General features: G+C 35.8%; 2 protein-coding genes across 15 annotated transcripts in view; one reads left to right on the plus strand and one right to left on the minus strand.

Annotated features, from left to right (window-relative positions):
- The window catches only part of GPHN (gephyrin), a 634,768-nt gene that overhangs the window by 40,215 nt on the left and 570,425 nt on the right, over window positions 1–24,128 (plus strand). The window lies entirely within an intron of this gene.
- LOC118355584 (40S ribosomal protein SA-like) lies at window positions 5,269–16,707 on the minus strand. The gene has a single exon (XM_035720258.2). It carries the CDS (start codon window positions 6,244–6,246, stop codon window positions 5,359–5,361), a length of 888 nt encoding a protein of 295 aa, XP_035576151.1. The 5' UTR covers window positions 6,247–16,707; the 3' UTR covers window positions 5,269–5,358.

Genomic DNA, 24,128 nt, shown 5'->3' on the forward strand with positions numbered 1-24,128 from the left:
TTATTATAAAACCTTTTTAAAATTCTCACTTTTAGTGGCTTCTATTCATTTTAGCATTTAATCACATTCTATCCTGTTTTATTGTTTAAATGTTTCATGTATATGAATATTATTCAACTAGATTGCATACTACTTGAGTATGGGGACCTTTTTTTATACAAATATTTGCCATTCGGCATATTATTATTCATATATAGTTGATAGTATGCATTGAATGATTTTAAAGGAGGTTGAGAGCACAAGTATTATATTTGAGACTACTCTGGTGGCCTTTAATCCTAGGCTCTAGAGTGATTAATTACTTTTCTACCTACATATCTTTTTAAGCGATATGACTTTTGTATTATTGGCCTTTGCACAAGAATTATGCCCAGGAGATGTGCATTTTGTATCTCTTGATACATTCTTTCCAACCATAGCCATTTGGACTTAGGAGAGGACCCTGATTCAAGAGAATCCCAATAATAGAGTGATTAGCAATCTTTTTATCTTTTGTGTATAAAAATTATTTCATCTAATCTGATTGGAATTAGGAAAATGATTTAGCAGAACAGCTGAACTAATAAAATTTCATTAGGTTGAGTTAGCTTGTACAAGCTAAATTCATGAGTGGGAAAGAGAAAGGATAGAATGTAAAGTTGTTTGTTAGTAGAGATCAGAGCAATAGCTATATGAATACTGAAATACTATGAGACATAAACTGGCTTCAACTGATTTAGCTGTTTTAATCCATGTAGTAGGAACAGAAGAATTTGAAGGTTTATTCTTAAGAAAACAGGGGTAATATTTTGATGTCAGATACTTTATGCCTGTTTTGTAAATCATCTGTGATCTGTTGAGGATTAGTTTTAGGCATTGTTAGGGTTGATCAATTTCTCTTTTGATCTTACTGCATACTAGAGCCTGTAGTCCTAAACCTAGGCCATTGTTAAGTCTCAGGTTAAAGGCCAGGGTCCTTTTAAATGAACAGGCCTTAAATGACAGTCTTCTCAGTTGTGAGGCTACTAAAATCTTGGCTCAGATCTTTAGCTTCTCAGCTGCAATTTTCTTCTAGCGTTCTTAGAGTTTTGCCTTGTGTATGTGCAGTTTAGGAGAAGTCAGCAACTTGAGGGAATATCTTTGCAGGTTTTGAGGCTCTTTCCTTGTGATTCCTCCAGAGTGTTAGTCCCGGTAGTAGTTTGACAATAGTTTTATTTTCTACCCCCAGCCTTCTTTCCAGAGGCTAGGGTTGTAGTGGTGTAGTAGCGATTTAAGGTGTAAGTTCAAATAGTGAATCTAGCTGTACAGGTCTTTGCTAGAGCTAGTGAACTTTAGTTGCTATTACCCTATAGGAACTGATATTCTGCTACTGCTTTTTCTGTACAAAGGAGCTCAATATGTTTGTAGCTTTAGCTCCGTTCATCTTATTTCTGGACTACAGAATAAGAATGTGGGGAATATATATACACAAATATTTAAATACTTTTTACGTAATTCTTAAAATATATAAACACTTAAATGCTTTTTATGTAATTAGTAAAATATTTATGTAAATGCATATTTAATCCTTAATTTTTTGTTTTTTTTCAATATTAATTCCAGTGTAGTTGACATAGTGTTATATTAGTTTCACATGTAAAATATAGTGATTCAGCAATTCCATATATTACTTAGTGCTCATCAAGATAACTGTATGCTTAATCCCATTTTACCTGTTTCCCCCCCTCACCTTTTTTTGGCATAGTTGTGTGGATTTTAACACACCATGGTCACCATGGTGACCATAGTAAGGATATAGAACAATCCCATCAGACCAAATCCCTTTATGTGCTGTTTCATTTCGTCATATGCTCCCCTATCTATAAACTCTGGCAACCACTGTTCTGTTCTTTGTCACTGTAGTTTTATCTTTTCAAGAATGTCATATTAGTGGAATCATACATTATTTAGCTTTTTGCGAGACTGTTTTCTTTCATTCTGCATAATGTTTTTGAGATTCATCCAAATTGTTGCATTTATGAATAGTTCATTCCTTTTTCTGAGTAGTATTTTGTTGTATAGATGTACCACAGTTTGTTCATCCATTCACCAGTTGAAGGACATTTTGGTGCTTTTTGTTGTTGTTTTTTGGAGTTTTTTTTTTTTTTACCAAAGCTGCTATAAACATTCATATACAGTTTTTGTGGAACATGTGTTTTTGTTTCTCTAGGGTAAATACCTAGGAGTGGGATTGCCAAGTCCTATGCTAAGTGTATGTTTAACTTGGAAGAAACTGCCGAACTGTTTTCCTGAGTGGCGGTGCCATTTTGCATCCCCCAACAATGTATGAAATTCTAATTGCTCTACATCCTCAGTAGCACTTGTTATTGTCAATATTTTATTTTAGTCTTTGATAGGTGTGTACTGATATCTTATTGCAATTTGCATTTCTCTCTTGGCTAATGATGTTGAACATATTTACATGTGCTTATTTTCTATCCATATATCCTGTTTGGTGAAATATCTGCTCAAGTCTTTTGCCCATTTTTCAGTTGAGTTGTCGTATTTTTTTTTTTTTAAGATTTTATTTATTTATTCATGAGAGACGCAGAGAGAGAGAGGCAGAGACATAGGCAGAGGGAAAAGCAGGCTCCATACAGGGAGCCTGATGCAGGACTCGATCCCGGAACTCTAGGATCATGCCCTGGGCTGAAGGCAGGCGCTAAACCACTGAGCCACCCAAGTGTCCCCTCTTTTTTTTAAAGGCTAGCTAAATCTACCCCAACCCTCACCCTGCCGGGCCCCAGCAGTTTTCTTCTTTTCTCTTTTGTCATTACCATGTGTCTGGGGCTGTGATGAGGTGAGTCTAAATATAAACTTACTATGTCATCTTGATAGGAAGTTCAAAGCAGAATATTTTTTTGAAGTCAGAGTATGTGAAGGGATTACAAAAAACAGTGGAGATGGAAGGACATGATTAGAAATATCTAAATAATCCCACTAGATATTCCTTCTTAGGTATATATTCTGATTTGAAAAATGAAAGGAAACTAGTTTATATTCAGATCCACTGGTTTTTGAGACATTAGTGTAAGCCTAACTTTTGGCCCCAAATTATAAATTCCTCCATTTATTTATTTATTTTTAAAGATTTTATTTATTTACTTGAGAGAGTTGAGAGAGATAGAGGGTACAAGCAAGGGGAGAGGTAGAGGAAGAAGGAGAAGTAGATTCCCTGCTGAGCAGGGAGCCAGATGTGGGGCTTGATTCCAGGACTATGGGATCATGACCTGAGCTGAAGGCATATGCTTAACTGACTGAGCTGCCCAGGTGCCCGAAGTTCCTCAATTTAAAAACTAGTTTTACGGCAGCCTGGATGGCTCAGCAGTTTAGCGTCCGCCTTCAGCTCAGGGCGTGATCCTGGAGACCCGGGATCAAGTTCCGCATGGGTTCCCTGCATGAAGTCTGCTTCTCCCTCTGCCTGTGAGTCTCTGCCTCTCTCTCTCTCTCTCTGTTTCTCATGAATAAATAAATAATCTTAAAAAAAAACTAGTTTTAAAAATCTGTTTATATAGTCATATTAAATATATTGAACATTTAATATTGAATTTATTGAAGATTTTTTTTAAGATTCTATTTATTTATTTGAGAGATAGCACAAGCTGGGAGTGGGGAGGAGCAGAGCGAATGGAAGAAGCAGACTCTCCCTTGATCAGGGAGCCCAAATTGCACTCAATCCCAGGACTCTGAGATCATGACCTGAGCTAAAGGCAGATGCCTAACTCACTCAGCCACCCAGGCGTACCTCAATTCATTGAAGATTTACAGACATACATTTTATTTCATTGCTGTTTTAAATTGATGTTCCTTCAGGGCAATTATCATAGCATGTTTGGGTGCTAGAATATACAAAGACTTCTGCTTCAGCCTCTGATGCATGTTCTAATTAAAAAAACAAATTAATAATGTTTAATAAGTACTAAGATATTAAAATGTTTTCCCAAGCTTTGTCAAGAATATAATGATAAAATGATGGCTTAATACAAAGTGACTTGTAATTACCACTTTAGGGCAAGTCAACACTGATTTAAATGAACAATACTTTGAATACTTGGCACTTATCAATAGAATGACTGCTTATATAAATTACATCTCTAGAAATTTGTCTTCAGTTGTATTGGCAGAATTGTGATCACTTCTAAGGGAAATCTTCTAGAGGGAAGAAGATTTTTTTTTTTACATTAAATCATACTACATAATTTTTGAAGGTAGTATATTTTTGTTCTCAAAGCCTCCATGTTTTGTCAGGAATAAGACCAAAGTATTAAATTACAAGAAAGGTAGTTGAGCAGTATTATCAATAATAACCAAACTATGGAAACACCCCAAATGTCCATCAAATGATGAATGGATAAAGATGTGGAATATATACACAATGGAATATTACAGCCATCAAAAAGAATGAGATCTTGCCATTCTCAATGACATGGATGGAGCTAGAATATATTATGCTCAGTGAAATGAGTTAGAAAAAGACAAATACTATGATTTCACTCATGTGGAATTTAAGAAACAAAATAAATGAACTTAAGGAGGGGGAAAACAGAGTGGGGAAACAAAGTATAAGAGACTCTTAGAGAATAAACAGTGTTGATAGAGGAAGGTTGGTGGATGATGGGTATCAAGGAGAGCAGTTGTCATGTTGAGCACTTAGTACTGTAAGTGATGAATCACTGAATTCTCCTCCCGAAGCCAATATTGTACTGTATGTTAACTAAATAGAATTTAAATAAAAAGTTGAAAAGGAAAAAAAAAACGGTAACGTAGTTGAGGTCTCAGTGTCAGATTATATGTATGTTCTCTTCTGAATCTACTGGATTTTCTAACTTAAGTGTTTAAAGAAAGCTGTCATCAAAAATTGACTTTTAAAAGAATGTGCAATTTCAGAATTATGTATGGATTAAATCCCTTAAAAGTTATTTTTCAGTTATTTGAATTATTAACATATCTAGTAGTTGTGGAATTCCAAATTTTGATTTGGAATTTTCTCTTGCCCTTGATTCTCATTTTGGTTTAAAAATGTTTCTTTGATCTGGCTGGGATTTTAACAAATGGCTCTAATTATTATTTACCAGAGACAGTTGATGGTCATTAGTAGGTACTCAATATTTTAGGAGTAGTTTAGTAATTCATTGGAAAATTATTTAAAAATTTCATAATAGAAATATTTTCTCTTTACAACCCTGAAAAGGTGACATTTTTTCCCTTCTTAAATGAAATCTCTCAAAGTGGGATAGATTTCTAGTTGAGTTTTGGGATTTTTTTTTTTTTTTTTTTTTAAGAAACTGTTTATTTTCCGTCAACCTTATTTCCATTCTGTTCCTTCTGTGGAAGAGCAGCTTAAGAGCACTCAGTGGTTGTTCCTACCCATTCAGTGGCCTGAGCAGTGGGAGCTGCAGACCAATCTTCAGTGGCTGGCTGAGCACTCCAGTCTTCAGTAGGGAACTGCTGAATAGGCACAGAGGGCACCTGCACGCCTTCAGACCAGTCTGCAACTTCAGGCTGAGTAGCAGTGAACTCAGGAGCTGGAGCCATCCATTCACCCTGAAATTCCTCCTTAGTTACAGCCTTTTCAGCAGTGGCCTGTTCTTCCTTTTCAATCTCTTCAGGATCTCTATAGAAGTAGAGATCAGGCATGACTTCCCATGGGTGCTCACAGGAAATGGTGCCACGCATGAGCAGGACTTCCCGGGCTAGCATCCACCACATCAGACCCACTGAGTGAACTCCCTTGTTGTTGCAAGGGATGGCAATGTCCACGTAGCACAGAGGAGAGTCTGTGTTACACAGAGCAATGGTAGGCAGGTTAACGTAAGATGCCTCTGTGAGAGGCTGGTGGTCAGCCCTGGGATCAGTAACTACCAGAAGCCTTGGCTCTCGGAAGGCTGCCTGGATCTGGTTAGTGAAGGTTCCAGGAGTGAAGCGGCCAGCAATAGGAGTGGCTCCAGTAGCAGCAGCAAATTTCAGCACAGCTCGCTGGCCAGTATTCCTAGATGATATAACACTGACATCAGCTGGGTTTTCAATGGCAACAATGGCACGAGCTGCCAACAGAAGCTTCTCCCAGGTTCTCTTCAGATTTATGATGTAGATACCATCACTTTTCCTTTTGTAGATGTATTGTTCCATTTGGAAGTCAAGGTTGGTGCCACCTAAGTGGGTTCCTGCTGCAAGGAATTTGAGGACATCCTCCTCCTTCATTTGCAGAACATCAAGGGCTCCGGACATTGTTAAAGTTTCCCTTTAAGTTACGATGGGAACGCAAAACAATGCCGTATGGACCCTTCCCTGGGTAGCGCGGAAAGGCAGTTTTGGGAATTTTTATCATGATGTATTAGGAAGCATCCCTGTATAAGACTGACAGTTTATATTGTGTTAAATCTCTCAAAGTGGGATAGATTTCTAGTTGAGTTTTGGTAATTTTTATCATGATGTATTAGGAAGCATCCCTGTATAAGACTGACACTATAGCATTATGATAGTATGTACTCAGAATTTATTTTAAGAAATGACATAAATACCTTGTTATTGTACAAAACATAATTGAAACAGTGAGTAAAACACAAAGAGGACAACATTCAGTTTCTGAAGATCAAAAACATTTCTTTCTGTGCAACAATGAGAGAAAAGGTGTCAGATAATCTGATTTTACTGTCTGTGCTTTAGATAATGATACTCATCAGACCCATATATTTTTTGTATCATAGACTTCCTTCCAAGAAATCTTTTTTAAAAAAGTTTGTTTGTTTGTTTGTTTGTTTATTTATTTATGAATGACAGAGCGCGGCAGACACACAGGCAGAGGGAGATGCAGGCTCCATGCAGGGAGCCCGACGTGGGACTGGATCCCCTCATGGCCCATAATCTTAACTACACTTGCCATGTACGATCCGGGTCTCCAGGATCAGGCCCTGAGCTGAAGGCGGCCCTAAACCGCTGAGCAACCTGGGCTGCCCTCAAGAAATCTTTATTGTTTTTTCAGCCTTGAAAATGTGGTTCTTCTGTTAAGGGCTTTGTTACACATTTTAAGTCATTTTTCTTTTAATTGCTCATATCATTTAGTGTAGAGTTCATTATTATAAATGGAATTAAACATGTAATGCTAGTCTCATTAATATAATCTTAAATTAGTAGCTATTTCTGTATTCTGTTTAATCCTGAGATTTCTTGAGTCTAGAATATAGTATGTAGTATAGAGTATATAGTATAGTATATAGTACAGAATATAGAGTGTAGTATATAGAGTATAGTATACTAGTATAGAATATAATTGCTGTGTTTATTTATTTCATAACCATTGCTTTATAAATTACATTTTCTGATTGGGGAAGTTGGTGTCTAAACGGTGAAGAAATAGCTTACTCAAAGTCCCCCAGATATTCAGTTGTCAGACTATAGCTAGAATACAGGTTATCTTATTTTTAGTCTAGTGTTTTCATCTATATGTATGGTTTGTGTATTTTTTCTAAAATTGGCTGAGTAAATTGAAATTAATCTTAATTTATAAACCTGAAGTTACTTTATACACTATATACTGCATTAGTTTTCTATTTCTGTAACAAATTACCACAATGAAGATGGCTTAAGCAATATAAATGTTATCTTATAGTTCTGTAGGTCAGAGGTTCAAAATGGATCTCACTGGGTTAAAATCAAGGTGTTAGCAGGGCTGCATTGCTTTCTGGATGCTATTGGAGAGAATCTGATAATCCCTTGCCATTTTCCAGGTTCTAGTGGCTGCCTACTTTCTTTGGCTCATGGCTGCCTCTTTTCACCTTCAAGGTCAACAGTCCTAGGTCTAGTCCTTCTTACACTGCCATCTGTCCTGTACTTTTTCTTTGAAAACAACTGAGAAAGATTCTTTTAAGGATTCAAGTGATTATATTGGGCCAACCCAAATGAACCAAGAGAATCTACCTCCTGGCACATAATCTTAACTATACTTGCCATGTAAGATAACAAGTCCTGAGGTCTTGACAGCTTTTAGTAAGGAGGCACAGACAAAAAAAGTTTTTCTTCAGGGATTTTATTGGTTTATTTTTTTTTTAAAGATTTTATTTATTCATCACACACACACAGAGAGAGAGAGAGAGAGAGAGAGGCAAAGACACAGGCAGAGGGAGAAGCAGGCTCCATGCAGGGAGCCTGACGTGGGACTTGATCCCGGGTCTCCAGGATCACACCCTGGGCCGAAAGCTGGCACTAAACCACTGAGCCACTGGGCCTGCCCAATTTTATTGGTTTAAATATGTAACCTGTAGAGAACTTATTAAACAGTATGTGAGGCTCTAGATTTAAGAATAACGATCATTTAAGACTCATGAACTTAGTTTCTTGAATGCTAGAAATATAATTGCAAAGTATTATATAGGGTATAACATCTAGCATGGCTAATGTACACAATAAATTAAGATGTAATTTCAACCTCATACTACATGTATAGGGTTTGCAGCATAGTGGGTTTATTATACATGTACCTAAGTCTTTGCTGTTGGTTTCACTTTTGTTCCAAAGCAGAGTTCTTTCTGCATTATTTCTGAATAGATTTCATTTAAATGACATTGCCTCTGTCTTTTAGCTCTAAATTTTATCTGATACTTTTTAATGTTTATTTGAAAGTTTAGCGAGACCTTAGAATAGGACTCACTTCTTTCTGGTTTAAAGGAAATGTACAACAATCCTAAGCTAAAAATGTACCTAGTTATATTCTTATTTTTTCAGTTTGAATATATTTGTTTCTGATTCTGATGACCAAATACTTTTTTTTAGTACTTTGGTTGCAGTAATAGGTATCCTGTCTAATTAATCACTATCTCTTTGTAGAGAAAGGACTTTTGCTCCTGAAACCTAGGCCTCGTGGTTAGTTTTTTATTTCTTTTGCCAACTCATCTTGGTAATTCTGTTTGCTTACATTTTTTGTTCGTTGGTCACAGGTAGGACTCTTTCTGATATCAAATTCTTTTTTTTTTTTTTTAAAAGATTCTATTTATTTATTCGTGAGAGATACAGAGAGAGGCAGAGACACAGGCAGAGGGAGAAGCAGGCTCCATGCAGGGAGCCCCATGTGGGACTCGATCCCGGGATCCCGGGGTCACTCCCTGGGCCGAAGGCAAGCGCTCCACCGCTGAGCCACCTAGGTGTCCCCTGATATCAAATTCTGATAATTTCTTGTCTGGCTTTTCTTGCCTACTGACTAACCATTGATTCTACTATTTAGAGTTTAAATGAGGCCATAGCAAATTTTTATTAATGTTTTACATTACTGTCATTGTAGATACACAGTAAGTACTTCATGAATAAAATAATTGCATCTTCCATTTGAAGCATTCAGAGCACGTGAACATGTATTCTTAATGATTTCTGAAGTTCCTATTTACCTTTATACCTCCAGGGAAATAGATAGCTATTTCTATGTAAATGTGGTTACTTATTAAATTACAAGAAGATTTAAACTTTACTTTGGGCTCAAAAATAACTATCCTTAGTATCTACCATAGTAGTTCCTAAATTTTTGGATTCCATGGACTAGTAAAATGTATTAGAAAGTATGGAGGATGGAAAAAGTAGTGCCAACCCTTTATTTTTCCAAGAGCATAATAAAACCCCAGCTGTTATCAGCTATCACCATTGGATGATAAAAGAACATTTGGGGGCACCTGGGTGGCTCAGGTGGTTAAGTGTGCAGCTCTTGATTTCTGCTCAGATCATGATGTTGTTAGATTGAGCCCCATGTGGGGCTCCATAGTGGGCATGGAGCCTGCTTAAAATTCTCTCCCTTTCCCTCTGCCTCTCCCCCCTACTCTTTCTCCTTCTCTTAAAAAAAAAAAACAACAACAACAAAAACTGAATATCAAAAAAAGGAAGGACAAAATTATAGAATAAAGAAGTCCTACATTCAATAAAGTTAGTTTTATAGAAAAAATTAATACATTCATTTACTTGTCTATATTTACTGAGAATGACTAAAATTCATTAAGAAAACTTGATCTTGGGTACCACTAATGTGTCTTCCCCTTTTATTTTGTTTGGGTGGGGATTAAGACTCTATATATGGCTTTATTAAATCTTGAAGCTAGCCCAAGGGTTGAAAAAGGAGTAAGAGGAATCTAGAAGTAGTATTTTTCTTAGAGTGACTTCTTTTGATCACAAAACCAAGATTTTGGTATGATAAATAGCAGTTTATCTTTTTTGCCCATTGCTATATTCCACTTCCTACAAAAATATCACAGTCTGCCACCCTTTAATACACCTTAAAGGGTATTTAGTCTTATCTAATCCTCTGTACTTTCCATACCCTGGATTCTTAATTTTGTTTTGGCAATCTAATACTTATTTTCTCATGGTCTACTTAGTACTTCATTTATGATTTATTTGCATTTGAAGAATTAAAATATAAACACACTATATATTCAGTATAGTGTAGAAGTGTTTAAATTGAAAGATATTTCTCAACCTCAACCTCTTGTCCTTTTCTTTAAAGGTAATCAGTATAAATTTCTAGTATAACTTATTTTTTTATTTTTATTTTTTTAAATTTTTTTTTAAAATTTTTATTTATTTATGATAGTCACACAGAGAGAGCGAGAGAGGCAGAGACACAGGCAGAGGGAGAAGCAGGCTCCATGCACCGGGAGCCCGACGTGGGATTCGATCCTGGGTCTCCAGGATCGCGCATTGGGCCAAAGGCAGGCGCTAAACTGCTGCGCCACCCAGGGATCCCTAGTATAACTTTTTAAAAAACATTTTATACATATACCAGTAGCTGGCTTTATTTAGATATATCTTCTAATATATATATATCTACTAAAACATATGCAAATGGTTTTACACTAATGGAACATTTTTAGCCTTATTTCAGGTTCTACTTTGGCCTTACTATTGTTTTTTTTTGTATTTGAGAATTCATGTTTGATTTATGCTATCACATTTTAAAAGTAAACTTGTATTTGAAATTCTTCCTGGTCCAAGAAAGGATACAAAAAAAGATAGTACCTTGTTATATTTTTAGCATACTACAATTAAATTTAGATTAATAATTAAAAATTACTTTTTTACAAATGCTACTATAATTTAAACCCAATAGTTTTTTTTTTTTTTTAACAATTGACATTAGAAAATGTTATTCCTTGGCATGTATATTAAATCTATTCCTCAAATTTTATAGCAAAGTTTTGTGTAGTAAATAAAATTTACTATTTCTAGTTAGTTTTTGTGTTGGATGATTCATCTGTAAAATGGGGAGGAAGATAAGGGGGTAAATTACCACAAGGAGAGGGTTATTATATGCCAACAACCATGCCCATTCATAAAAATGCAATTTATTGCAGCAGTCATAGTTTAAAGGGTTTAGTTTTTTTTTTTTTTTTATGGTAAACACATTGTCTACTCTATTTGCTGATCTTTTATAGCTAAGTGTTGTGTACTTTGATTACGCTTCTCATTTATACTGAAAGGTGTAACTGTTTTGGGCAAATAACTGAACTGTGGACTGAAAGTTCTTTCCTTTGATGACAATGGATATCTTTTGGAAAAGAGTGGTACTTTGAACATCATAGGTAGGTTACTTGGACTTGACAGGTTTCTTAGTGAATTTGGTGTCTTGACAAAAGAAATCTGCTAAAGTGATATAGGATACATGTGCTTTTTGTCATGTTGTTTCTTACTGTGTTTAACTTAGATATGCCATTTATATAATAAAAGTCACTTCTTAGGAGCAAATAATAAGAGATTTAATACTGGGTTGTTTGACCTTTCTAAATTAAGTAACTGAGTGAAACCTTTTCCTATTCACAAACAGATAAACCTAATGATTACAGAATTCACATAATTCTGTGTGAGTACACAACTGATAAATCTGAATGAGTTGGCGTGATTCAAAATTTGGAAAATTAATTTTTAGGCCTTGCTTTTTTTTTGTTTGTTTCAAGTTCTTATTTAAACTCTAGTTAGTTAACATATAGGGTAATATTGGTTTCAGCCATAGAATTTAGTGATTCATCACTTACATATAACTCTTAGGCCTTGCTTAATGTACTTTATATATAAACATAAATACACAGATATAAATATGTTTGCTAAGGTTAGTTTGATTTTTTTTTTATTTTATTTATGATAGTCACAGAGAGAGAGAGAGAGAGAGGGAGGCAGAGACACAGGCAGAGGGAGAAGCAGGCTCCATGCACCGGGAGCCCGATGTGGGACTCGATCCTGGGTCTCCAGGAACGCGCCCTGGGCCAAAGGCAGGCGCCAAACCGCTGCGCCACCCAGGGATCCCAACTAAGGTTAGTTTGAATACCGCTTGCTGAGTCTTTTATTTTCTGAAATTGTGGTTTGTCTCCATACCAAAAATCAATGTTGTGATTGTGGTAGTGACGATTGTTTAAAAGTGACACATAATTCAAGTTTACTATATTCAAAGGAAGAAATTTCTGCTTTGTAGGGTATGGGAAACTAATGTCATTTTATTGTCAGGAACTAGAACTTAAATAATATTAGCTTTTTTGCTTTTCCTTTTGATCCTAAACTTTTTGAAAAAACTTTTATAATGAGCTAGCAAGTTTGGTTATTGTATTCATCAACTAAAAACTGAGTAGACTTGGGTTTCAGTTCTGACTCTGTCATCATTTAGTTGTATGACCTTGGGAAAATCCCTGTGGCATTAGTTTTTGTTTTTTTGTTTTTTTTAACTTTTTAAATAGTGGAATTAAATCTTAGTTTATATCTGAAATCCAGTCTGCTTCTAAAATATTCAGTGACATTTTATGATCCCCCCTCCTCTCCCATGCACAGGCCAAAATAATTTTGAGTTATACTTAAATGTACCTCTTTCTATATATAAATATGGTTTAGGACTCAGAAATTGAGAGGGTGCATGTTCTAAATCAGATAGAATCTTATTAATAATTTCTTTGTTTCAAGAAACAAGAAAAATATGAAACAATCTAACCTTAGACCTAAAGGAACTAGAAAGAGGAGAACAAAGCCAAAAGTTATTAGAAGGAAGGGAATAATGAAGATCAGAGTGGAAATAAATGGAATAGAGACTAAAACTCAATAGAACAGATAAATGAAACTGGTTCTTTGAAAAAATAAACAAAATTGATAGATTTTAATCTATCAAATTTAATCTTTAACCAGATTCATTAAGGAAAAGGGAAAGGACTCAGACTCAAATGAAACCAGAAATGAAAGAGAAGTAACAACCCTCACCACAGATATACAAAGGAATTTAAGAGACTACTATGAAAAATTAATATGCCAACAAATTGGACAACCTAGAAGTGGATAAATTACTAGAAACATGCAATCTTCTAAAACTGAATGAGGAGGAAATAGAATATTTGAAAAGACCTATTATTGGTAACAAAATTGAGTCAGTAATCAAAAAACTCCCAATGAACATAGGACCAGATGGCTACACAGTTGAACTCTACCAAAACATTTACAGAAGGGCTAATACCCTCTTCTCAAACTATTTCAAAAAAATATAGAGGAAAGGAAACCTTCCAAGTTCACTCTGTGAAGCCAGCATTGTCCTCATGCCAAAACCAGACAAAGGCACTTAGAAAACTATAGGCCAATATTTTTGATGAACCATAGTTGCAAAAGAACTTAAAATATTAGCAGGCCAAATTTAACAATGCATTAAAAGAATCATTCACCTTGATCAAGTAGAATTTATTCCAGCAATGCAAAGAATATCCACAAATCAATGTGATACTTCTCATTAACAAAATGAAGGTAAAAATTATATGATCATCTCAATAGTTGCAGGAAAAACATATGACAAAATTCAACATCCATTCATGATAACTCTCAGTGAAGTGGGTTTAGAGAGAATATACCTCTACATAAAAAGGCCTTATATGACAAACCTACAGCTAGCATCATACTCGATGGTGAAAAGCTGAAAGCTTTTTCCTTTAAATCAGGAATAATATAAGGATGTCCACTCATGTTACTGTTATGTGACATAGTACTGGCAATCCTAGCCATAGCAATCAGACAAGAAAAAGAAGTAAATGTTTCCAATTTGGCAGGGAATAAGTAAAACTGCCACATTTGCAAATGACAAGATATATATATGAAACCCAAAAGACTCCACCATAAAAAACTATGAAAACTAATAATTGAATTTAATAAAGTTGCAGAATGTACAGAAATCTGTTGCATTTCCTTTTTTTAAGGAAGTTTTGTTTCATCTCTATGCACCAATAACAAAGTAGCAGAAATAGAAATTAAAATAATCCCATTTATATTTGCACCAAAAAGTACTTAAGAATAAATTTAACCAAGGAGGTGAAAGACCTATAGAGTAAAAACTAAACGGCATTGATGAAATAAATTAAAGATGGCATAGAAAAATAGAAACTGGGCAGCCTGGGTGGCTCAGTGGTTTAGTGCCTGCCTTTGGCCCGGGATGTGATCCTGGAGTCCCAGGACCGAGTCCCACATCAGGCTCCCAGCATGGAGCCTGCTTCTGCCTCTGCCTGTGTCTCTGACTTTCTCTCAAGAATAAATAAATAAAATCTTAAAAAAAAAAAGAAAAGAAAAATAGAAACGTATACCATGCTCATGGATTGGAAGAATTAATATTGTCAAAATGTCCAAAGTATCCAAAGCAATATACCTATTCAATGCAATCCCTATCAAAATACCAACAGAATTTTTCATAGAACTAGAACAAATAATCATAAAATTTTTACGGAACCATGGAAGACTTTGAATAGCCAAAGAAATGTTTTTTTTTTTTTTTTTTAAGATTTTGTTTATTTATTCATGAGAGACACACAGAGAGAGAGAGAGAGACACGGAGAGGCAGAGACATAGGCAGAGTGAGAAACAGGCTCCATGCAGGGAGCCTGATGTGGGACTCGATCCAGGTCTCCAGGATCATGCCCTGGGCCGAAGGCAGGTGCTAAACCGCTGAGCCACCCAGGGATCCCCAGCCAAAGCAATCTTAAGGAAGAAGAACATAGCTGGAGGTATCACAATCTCAGATTTCAAGCTATATTACAAAGTTATAGTAAACAAAACAGTAATGGTATTGACACAAAAATAGATACTTAGATCAATGAAATAGAATTGAGAGCCCAGAAATATACCCATGTTTATATGAACAATTTATGATAGAGGAGGCAAGGATATACAATGGTGAAAAGATAGTCTTTTCAGGGGATCCCTGGGTGGCGCAGCGGTTTGGCGCCTGCCTTTGGCCCAGGGCGCAATCCTGGAGACCCGGGATCAAATCCCACGTCAGGCTCCTGGTGCATGGAGCCTGCTTCTCCCTCTGCCTGTGTCTCTGCCTCTCTCTCTCTCTCTCTCTCTCTGTGTGTGACTGTCATAAATAAATAAAATTAAAAAAAAAAAAAGATAGTCTTTTCAATAAATGGTGCTGGGAAAACTGGGCAGCTATGTGCAAAAGAATGAAACTAGACGACTTTCTTGTACCATACAGAAAAACAAACTCAATGGATTAAAGACCTGCATGTAAGACCTGAGGCCATCAAACTTGTAAAAGAAAACATAAAAAAAAAAAAAAGAAAAGAAAACATAGACAATGACCTCTTAGACATTGGCCTTAGCAACATATCTATGGATAGGTATTTTCAGGCAAGGGAAACAAGCAAAAACAAACTTTTGGGACTACACCAAAATGAAAAGCTTTTGTGCAGCAATGAAAACCAATAGCAAAATAAAAAGACAACTTACATGGGCACCTGGGTGGCTCAGTGGTTAAGCATCTGTCGTTGGCTCAGGTCATGATCCTGGGGTCGTGGGATTGAGTCCCGCATCGGGCTCCCAGCAGGGAGCCTGCTTCTCCCTCTGCCTATGTCTCTGCCTCTCTCTTTCTGTGTCTCTCAAGAATAAATAAAAAAATAAAAAATAAAAAAAAAATAAATCTTTTTTTTTAAAGGCAACTTACACAATGAGAGAGGAGTTTGCAGATAATATATCCAATAAGATGTTAATATGTAGTATATATAAAGAAGTCCTACAATTCAACACCAAAAAAAAAAAAAAAACCCAACAGCCCCAAAACACAACAATGCAATTAAAAAATGGACAGAAGACCTGAGTAGACATTTTTCCAAAGAAAACATATAAATGGCCAGTGAAGACATGAAAAGATATTCAACATCAGTAATCAGGAAAATGCAGATGAAAACCACAATGAAGTACCACCTCACACCAGTCAGAATGGCCGATAGCAGAAAGACAGGAAATAACAAGTGTTGGTGAGAGTGTGGAGGGAAGGGAATTCTTGTGCACCATTAGGAATGTAAATTGGTGCAGCCAATATAGAAAACAATATGGAGATTCCTCCAGAAATTAAAAATAGAAATACCATATGGTCCAGTGATTCCTGTTCTGGCTATTTCTGAAAATAAAAGATTAAAAAAGACATATACACCCCTATATTCATTGCAGCATTATTTATAATAGCTTGGATATGGAAGCAGCTAAAGTGTCCCACTAATAGATGAATGGATAAGGAAGATGTGTCACTCACACAGTGGAATGTTACTCAGCCATAAAAAAGAATGAGATCTTGCCATTTGTGACAACATCGATGGACCTCATGGGTATTAGGCTAAGTGAAATAAGTCAGAGAAAGACAAATTATACAGTTTCACTTATTTGTGGAATCTGAAAAACAAACTAAGAAAGAAACAAACAAAAAACAGAAATAGACTGGCAAATACAGAGTTGTATTTGTTGCCACCTCTGGCAACAAACAAGTTGCCAGAGGTGAGTGGGATGTAGGGATGGGAAAATAGGTGAAAAGGATTATGGGGTACAAATTTCCAGTTATGAAATTAATAAGTTGCAGAGATGAAAATTGCAGCATAGGGTGGATCCCTGGGTGGCTCGGCAGTTTGGCGCCTGCCTTTGGCCCAGGGCATGGTCCTGGAGTCCCGGGATTGAGTCCCGTGTTGGGCTCCCGGCATGGAGCCTGCTTCTCCCTCTGCCTGTGTCTCTGCCTCTCTCTCTTTCTCTCTCTCTCTCTGTGTCTATCATAAATAAATAAATAGATAAATCTTTAAAAAAATTGCAGCATAGGAAATAGAGTCAGTAATATTGTAATGATGTCATATAGTGATAGATGGTAACTACATTTATTGTGTTGAGTATTGTATAATGTAGAAATAGAAATGTATAATAGAAATAGAAAATAGAAATGTGTAATCACTATTTTGTGTACTGGAAACTAATACAGCATTGTATTTCAACTACAATAATGAAAAATTAAAAAAAATCCTCTTTGCTGACTGCACTGTGAAACAATGAAATTAAGGGAGCAGGGATTTTAGACTACTAATGTGAGGTGGGAATAATAAGATTTTGTGTATGTGTGGTTGTATGTGTATATATATTTAAATGCATGTATATGTGTGTTCATGTAACTATGCACACACCATCCTACTTTCAAATACTGCTATTATTTAGTCTTTATTTATTTATTTATTTATTTATTTATTTATTTATTATTTATTTATTTATTTTTAAAGCATCCTTTTAATCTTCTTTAAAAGATATTTATTTATTTATTTATTTATTTATGATTGACAGAGAGAGAGAGGCAGAGACACAGGCAGAGGGAGAAGCAGGCTCCATGCCGGGAGCTCGACGCGGGACTCGATCCCGGGACTCGATCCCGGGACTCCAGGATCGCGCCCTGGGCCAAAGGCAGGCGTGAAACCGCTGAGCCACCCAGGAATCCCTAGTCTCTATTTTAGAAAGGCGTTTTGAACCTGGATATTGGGATTATGGACTTCACGAGTATACCTGTCCTTTCAATTGTAATGTTGGGACCAGCATGTATTCCTACTTTTCCTCTCCCAAAGTTGGGGCAACCCCTTCCCCCCATGTTTCCTTCTCAGGTGCAGTGAGTTTCCATGAAAGTATGGTTTTGGTGTACCTCTTCCTACTTATTAAAGTTTTGCCTCAGGACAAAATCAGGGAGATAACCAAATGATTCTGGTCAGTTTCCCACCTAGGTTGAAGGGAATTTTACAGTGCCTTCTAGTACAGACTTGCAGATTAAGGTTTTATTTTGTAAGGGAGGTAAGCTGGATGATTCTGGGTAGAGTTTCAGCTTGTGTACTGTTTTCCCTTAGCCAGCAATGGAGAACTTATTCAGAATTCTCCCTCAGCTTTTCTGTGTTCCTGGTGGGGTTCCAGGAAGAAGAGTGTCCAAAACGGTGTATATAAAAGAAAAACAGTCCTATATGTGTCTTCTTTCTCTTTCCTTTTTTTTTTTTTTAAGATTTTATTTATTTATTCATGAGAAACAGACACAGAGAGGTAGAGACATAGGCAGAGGGAGAAGCAGGCTCTTTGTGGGGAGCCCGATATGGGTGGGACTTGATCCCAGGACCCCAGGATCACGACCTGAGCCAAAGCAGATGCTCAACCACTGAGCCACTCAGGTGTTCCCATCTTCTACTTTTAACACTCTACTTGCAATCAGAGCACTTTACTTCAGAACACTTCTGACAATGTATGTGTGGATCTTCTACACACCAAACAGTTCTGTGCCATCAGCAGGGTGTCCCGCAGTTTAACTCAATTCTGACATTGTCGACCTGGAGTCAGCCTCAGATTCCGCCAGTTAGAGGTTTAGTCCTTTAACACTGGTCCTTTCTCATTTTAGGTGACATTTACAAGTCCAGGTTGTTATCTATGCTTCTGACCAAAGTCCCAGAAATCAGAGATTCCCAAGTCTTCCTCTTTGAGTTCAATCAGTTTGCTAGAGCAGTTCAGAGAACTCAGGAGAATAGTTTACATACTAGATTACTGGTTTATTATAAAATAATATAATTCAGATGGAAAAGTTACATAGACTAAGTTAGGTGGGAAGAGCCATGGGGTTTCCATGCTCTCTCCAGGTGCTACCCTCAGCATTGCCACATGTTCATCAACCTGTAAGTGAGGGTTTTGGGGCTGAAAATTCCAAACATGTTATCTCTTGGTTGGTTTTCCTGGCAAGCAGTCCCTATCCTTAGGTTCTGAGGCTTTCCAAAAGTCACCTCCATTAACATAAACTTAGGTGTGGTTGAAAGGCACTTGCTATGAATAATAGAAGACATCTTTATCCTTATCACTTCAGAAATTGCAAGAGTTTTAGGAGCTCTGCCAGGAAAGGGGAAGAACAAATATATATTTCTTATTATAAATCACAGTGTCACAGTGTACAACCCTCCCACTACTACAGCCCCCTCATGATTTTATTATTTTATTTTATTTTATTTTATTTTATTTTATTTTATTTTATTTTATTTTTAAGATTTTGTTTATTCATAGAGACACACACAGAGAGAGAGAGGCAGAGACACAGGCAAAGGGAGAAGCAGGCTCCCTACAGGAAGCTGGATGTGGGACTCGATCCGGGGTCTCCAGGATAACACCCCAGGCTGCAGGCGGCACCAAACCGCTGTGCCACTGGGGCTGCCCCGGATTTTATATTCTTGATAGCTCCCCAGCCTTTAGTAGTTGATTTATAATTTCTGGTGTAATCTTGGTGGTTTATACAGTGTTCAGTGGTATCTGTTCCAGGTTGATAAAAGCTCACGTCCTGTTTCTCTCCCTAGGTGCCTTTCTTCTTCTTGTTTGGCCTATGGCCTTAGTTCTCTGATGGGCTCAGGAGAAGTTGATAATTTAATGTTTAACAGTTTTTTTTTTTTTTTCCTTCTTGAATTAGTGGGAATGACACTCTTTCCAGATGTTTACATTTTCCATCTTAAACTGGAAATTCTTTTGCTTTTTTAAAAATATTTTTATGTTGCTATTCTCTGTTAACTCATTGTATTTTTCTTCCTTTAAGTCTTAAGCTTTATAATAGCTGATTTAAAGTTTTTGTATGCTCCCTTATATATTCAGTTTTTTCTTTTTTTAGATTTTATTATTATTATTTTTAAAGATTTTATTTATTTATTCATAGACAGAGAGAGAGAGAGAGAGAGAGAGAGACATAGGGAGAGGGAGAAGCAGGCTCCATGCAGGGAACCTGACGTGGGACTTGATCCTGGGACTCTGGGATCACTCCCCAGGCTGCAGGTGGCACCAAACCGCTGCGCCACCGGGGCTGCCCTATATTCAGTTTTTTATTCTTATTTTTTATTCTTATTCTTTTTTATTCTTACGTTTTCCTATGCCTTTGAATTTCCAAGTAATTTTATTATACAATTACATACTGTATAATTTTTATTGTATATTATGTGTATAATGGATGACTTTTTGTCAGTTTGATCTTTTTGGTAGTTTTGTTACACAAGTCCAGAGTAAATGTACTAAATAGTAGCCTTTCTGGGATCTTATTTGAATGCCTGGAGTGTTGAGTGAGTTTGCTCTACTCTGAATGGTCAGGACTTTTAACTAGTACAGTACTGTGATTTTTGAATTAACAGTTTAACCCAAGTTTCCTAGTACTGTAGTGTGCGGATCTCATAGAATCTCACCCTGTGCATGCAAGTGTGGAATTTGCCAAAGCTGTAGACCTTATTGCAGATTCTGGAATTCATTTTATGTAAAACTACCTACTTTTTGATAAACAACCCTGTAAATTCCATCCGCATTAATGTCCCTAAACTCTATATCTGCATCTTTAGCTCATTGAGGCCACTGGGCTCTGCTTGGGCTCTATCTTCCCTGCAGAGTAGTTTGGAACATGCTTCTGGGCAGAAAGCCCTGACTGTTGTGGGGCTTACTGTGTATGTTTCTTTTTTTATGAATCTCAATCCTGGGCTGCTCTTTGGTTCAGTGTCTGAAAACAGATACTGTTTTATCTCTTGCTTCAGTTTTATAGCTGTATATGGTGAAAGATGTAATCAGATACCAGTTATTCTGCCATGGCTAGAAGTGGAAGTTCTGTTATTTATTTTTTTTCTGTCGAGTAAATTTTATGTGCCAGTCATCATAAGCTCTTACATCTTTAACTCTTTACATCTTATTTAATTCTTGTTTAATTTTTATGAAAAGCACATTTTATTGCAATAATTTATAATAACTAATTATTATCACCATTTTACAGATGAAAAATCTAGAGAGGGTTAGCAGTTTCCTAGTGGGAGTAAATCCTTCGAATTATGTTGTATAGAGCTATAGTAATTACACCGTATAAGCATTTGTGTCTTAACCTGTTATGTAAAATTAATGAATTTTTAAGTGTATTAAAAATTTAGCTATTTTTAAAATTTATTATTGAATTTTGAGAGTAGATACCCAATCAGTTACAGTAGGGCTTGGCAAATTTTTTCTTATAGGGCCACATAGTAAATATTTTAGATTTGTGGACCATACAGACTCTGTTGCTAATACTCAACTCTGCCATGATAGCTCAAAAGTAAGCATAGAAAATACATTAACAAGTTGGTGTGGCCATGTTTTCATAAAACTTTATTAAAACAGATGACCAGTTTGTGAATTAGATTGAGAGTTCCTGTGGTTTTATTTAGTATTTCCATATGCTTTCTTTTTTCTTTATTGTCTTTTTTTATGTTACTGTTGAGAAAACTTGGCATTTTTGTAGTGATAAAGATAATCTCTGAGCTTGTTTTAAAATAAAAAGCAAGAAAGTGTGCAAGTGATAAATTGCTTCATCTTTATAGCAAAGTCCTTATTCCTGTTTTCATCTCTGAAATAGGATGTATGTTTTTCTGAGAGTTGAACTTCTAACTTTAAATACATGGATTCATTGGTAGCAGTTAAATTATAGGCAGCAGGCTGTTTTCTCAGTTGTTATATCCTTAGTGCTTATTAGCATGGTAACAAAAAAAGTGTTCTCCTATTTTATTGTAGAGAATGTCAGTAAGGAAAAAAGTTGTATAATTTGGATAATCTAGTATTTTAGCATTTTAATTAAACATTAAATTACAAATTAATTACAAACCATCCAAACTGTTAGGCAAAACAACTTAAATGAAGATGGTTTATTTCTTTATAGAAGTAGGATACTTTCTGACATATACAGTCCATTGTTATAAGGGGTTTATGGAGAGAAAAGCAGTTATGACAACTTAGAATATATCCACATATAGAGAACTTGAGGAAAGCCAAAAAAAAAAAAAAAAAAAAAAGAAAAAAAGAAAAAGAAAGTGAAATGAATGGTCAGATTTGTTAGAGGAGATTAAGGGGACTGTATTGGGGTCAGAGTTCAGAAGGACGGAGTAGTTCCTGTGTGGAGGAAACAAAACAAAGCATAAAAACTGACAGAAACCAAATAATATAAAAAGTATGCCTGGAGTAGAAGTTCTCATAGGGTATTCTGAGATGATTAGAAACCTAATCCTAAGAAATCTGTGAAGTCATTCATTACTAGTCTACACAAAAGTAACTGAAATTGATTGCTTAGAAAACTGAAGAATAATAGTTGTTTAGTTCTAAAATGTTTGACAGAGGTGAAACAAGAGATGAAAGTGAACTCAGTTTCTTAGATGACTTTGGAGAATAGATAAATATCTTAATGCTAATAAAAGAACTAGAAGAAATGATGAATTAGGATATAAGTCCAGAAGCTTATACTTTTAAGTGTCTTTCTTTACTAATCTAAAATAAAATTTCGGTCTTCTTTGTTCAAAATCCATCAGTTTCAACTTGTAAAGACCTCTAAAGGACTTGTTTTGAATGCTTTATTTAAACCACTTTTATTAAAAAAAAAAACCTTAGTTAATTAATTAATTAAAAATAAGATTTTATTTATTTATTCATGAGAGAAACAGAGAGAGGCAGAGACATACACAGAGGGAGAAGCAGGCCCCATGCAGGGAGTCCGATGTGGGGATCGGGATCACGCCCTTAGCCAAAGTCAAGACGCTCAACCACTGAGCCACCCAGGCATCCCTAAACCACTTTTATTAGTAATTTTATTCCAAGTTGTATTTGGACTGCTGAATTATTTTGGGGGTTATTAACTCTTTATTCTGTGGGTTAATGTTGAATCATATTTGTTCTAGGGACTGACAGTTTTAGGGATGCTGGAACTATCTTTCTCTGGACTAGCTATACTCTGATTCTTTTGATCACAATGAGATGAAAATTCCAGTATACTAGGAAACAGAAACCTATCAAGAGAATTTTTCCCAACCTTTGCTTTTTGTCCATTGGAATACAAACACTAACTGTACTTTTTTATACCTACACTTGAAGGTGGGAATCTTAAATTGTTTAAAAAGTCCTCATACTCAGAATTAGCTTAGTTCAAAAATTGTAGGTTGGGCAATAGAAGTTTTGCCTCCTGTGTTCAAGCATCTATAGATACCAGCCAATGACTGTTCCAACAAAAAGTAGAAGTGTTCTGACTCTTCATATCCTTGTTACTTTCCTGGTAGCAGAAATTGTTAGGTTCAGTGACAGGTTCTTTTTCCTTGCTTGGAAAACTAGAGGACAGATTTGCCCTTAACTCTATTTATGGAGACAAACATCTCAAACATGAAAAATGGCAGTAGATCTTTAAACACACAATTTGCATAAGTTATTCATTTTCTCTCTGGGAAAAAAATATAATCCGTCTTGTAGGAAAAGGGTACAGTGACTTTTTATGCCTTATCTAGGAGTAAGGATTGATTTGTTAGTCTCACTTGTTTTCACAAGGACAAATTGTTACATGATGGCACAAGGAGTCTTAGATTCCTTTGGGAGTTTATTTCTTATAATAATGTCATAATTATCTGATTGCTATGGTATGGTGGGAAAAGCACTGAAATTGGGGTGAGATACCTGGATTTAACTTTAGGATTCAAATGCCTTCAGATATGAGGCATCTTCTTTTAGCCTCAGTTTCCTTATCAAGAAAATTAAGAATTTTCTTGAACATTTCCAGAATTATTATGAAGATTAATTTAATAGCTTATACAGAAAAAAATTGCTGATGATATAGAGCTGTACAAATGTAAATGTATATTCTTTTTAAACTTGTAGTTAAACTTATTGAAGCTTCAAAGTCAACAAAAAATTTATGATAATTCATAGGAAATGGTTAAATATCACCTGACCAAGAATAAAGTAGAAGTATTATTTCTTAATGTAAAATTACAGAGCTAACATATTTTAAAAATAGAGAATGAGGGACACCTGAGTGGCTCAGCAGTTGAATGTCTGCCTTTGGCTCA

The sequence above is a fragment of the Canis lupus genome, chromosome 8 (assembly GCF_003254725.2).
Source record: "Canis lupus dingo isolate Sandy chromosome 8, ASM325472v2, whole genome shotgun sequence".
Taxonomy (NCBI): domain Eukaryota; kingdom Metazoa; phylum Chordata; class Mammalia; order Carnivora; family Canidae; genus Canis; species Canis lupus.

Excerpts from the sequence above, each read along its gene's own strand:
- LOC118355584 (XM_035720258.2), bottom strand. The coding sequence starts at position 6,246 with ATGTCCGGAGCCCTTGATGTTCTGCAAATGAAGGAGGAGGATGTCCTC.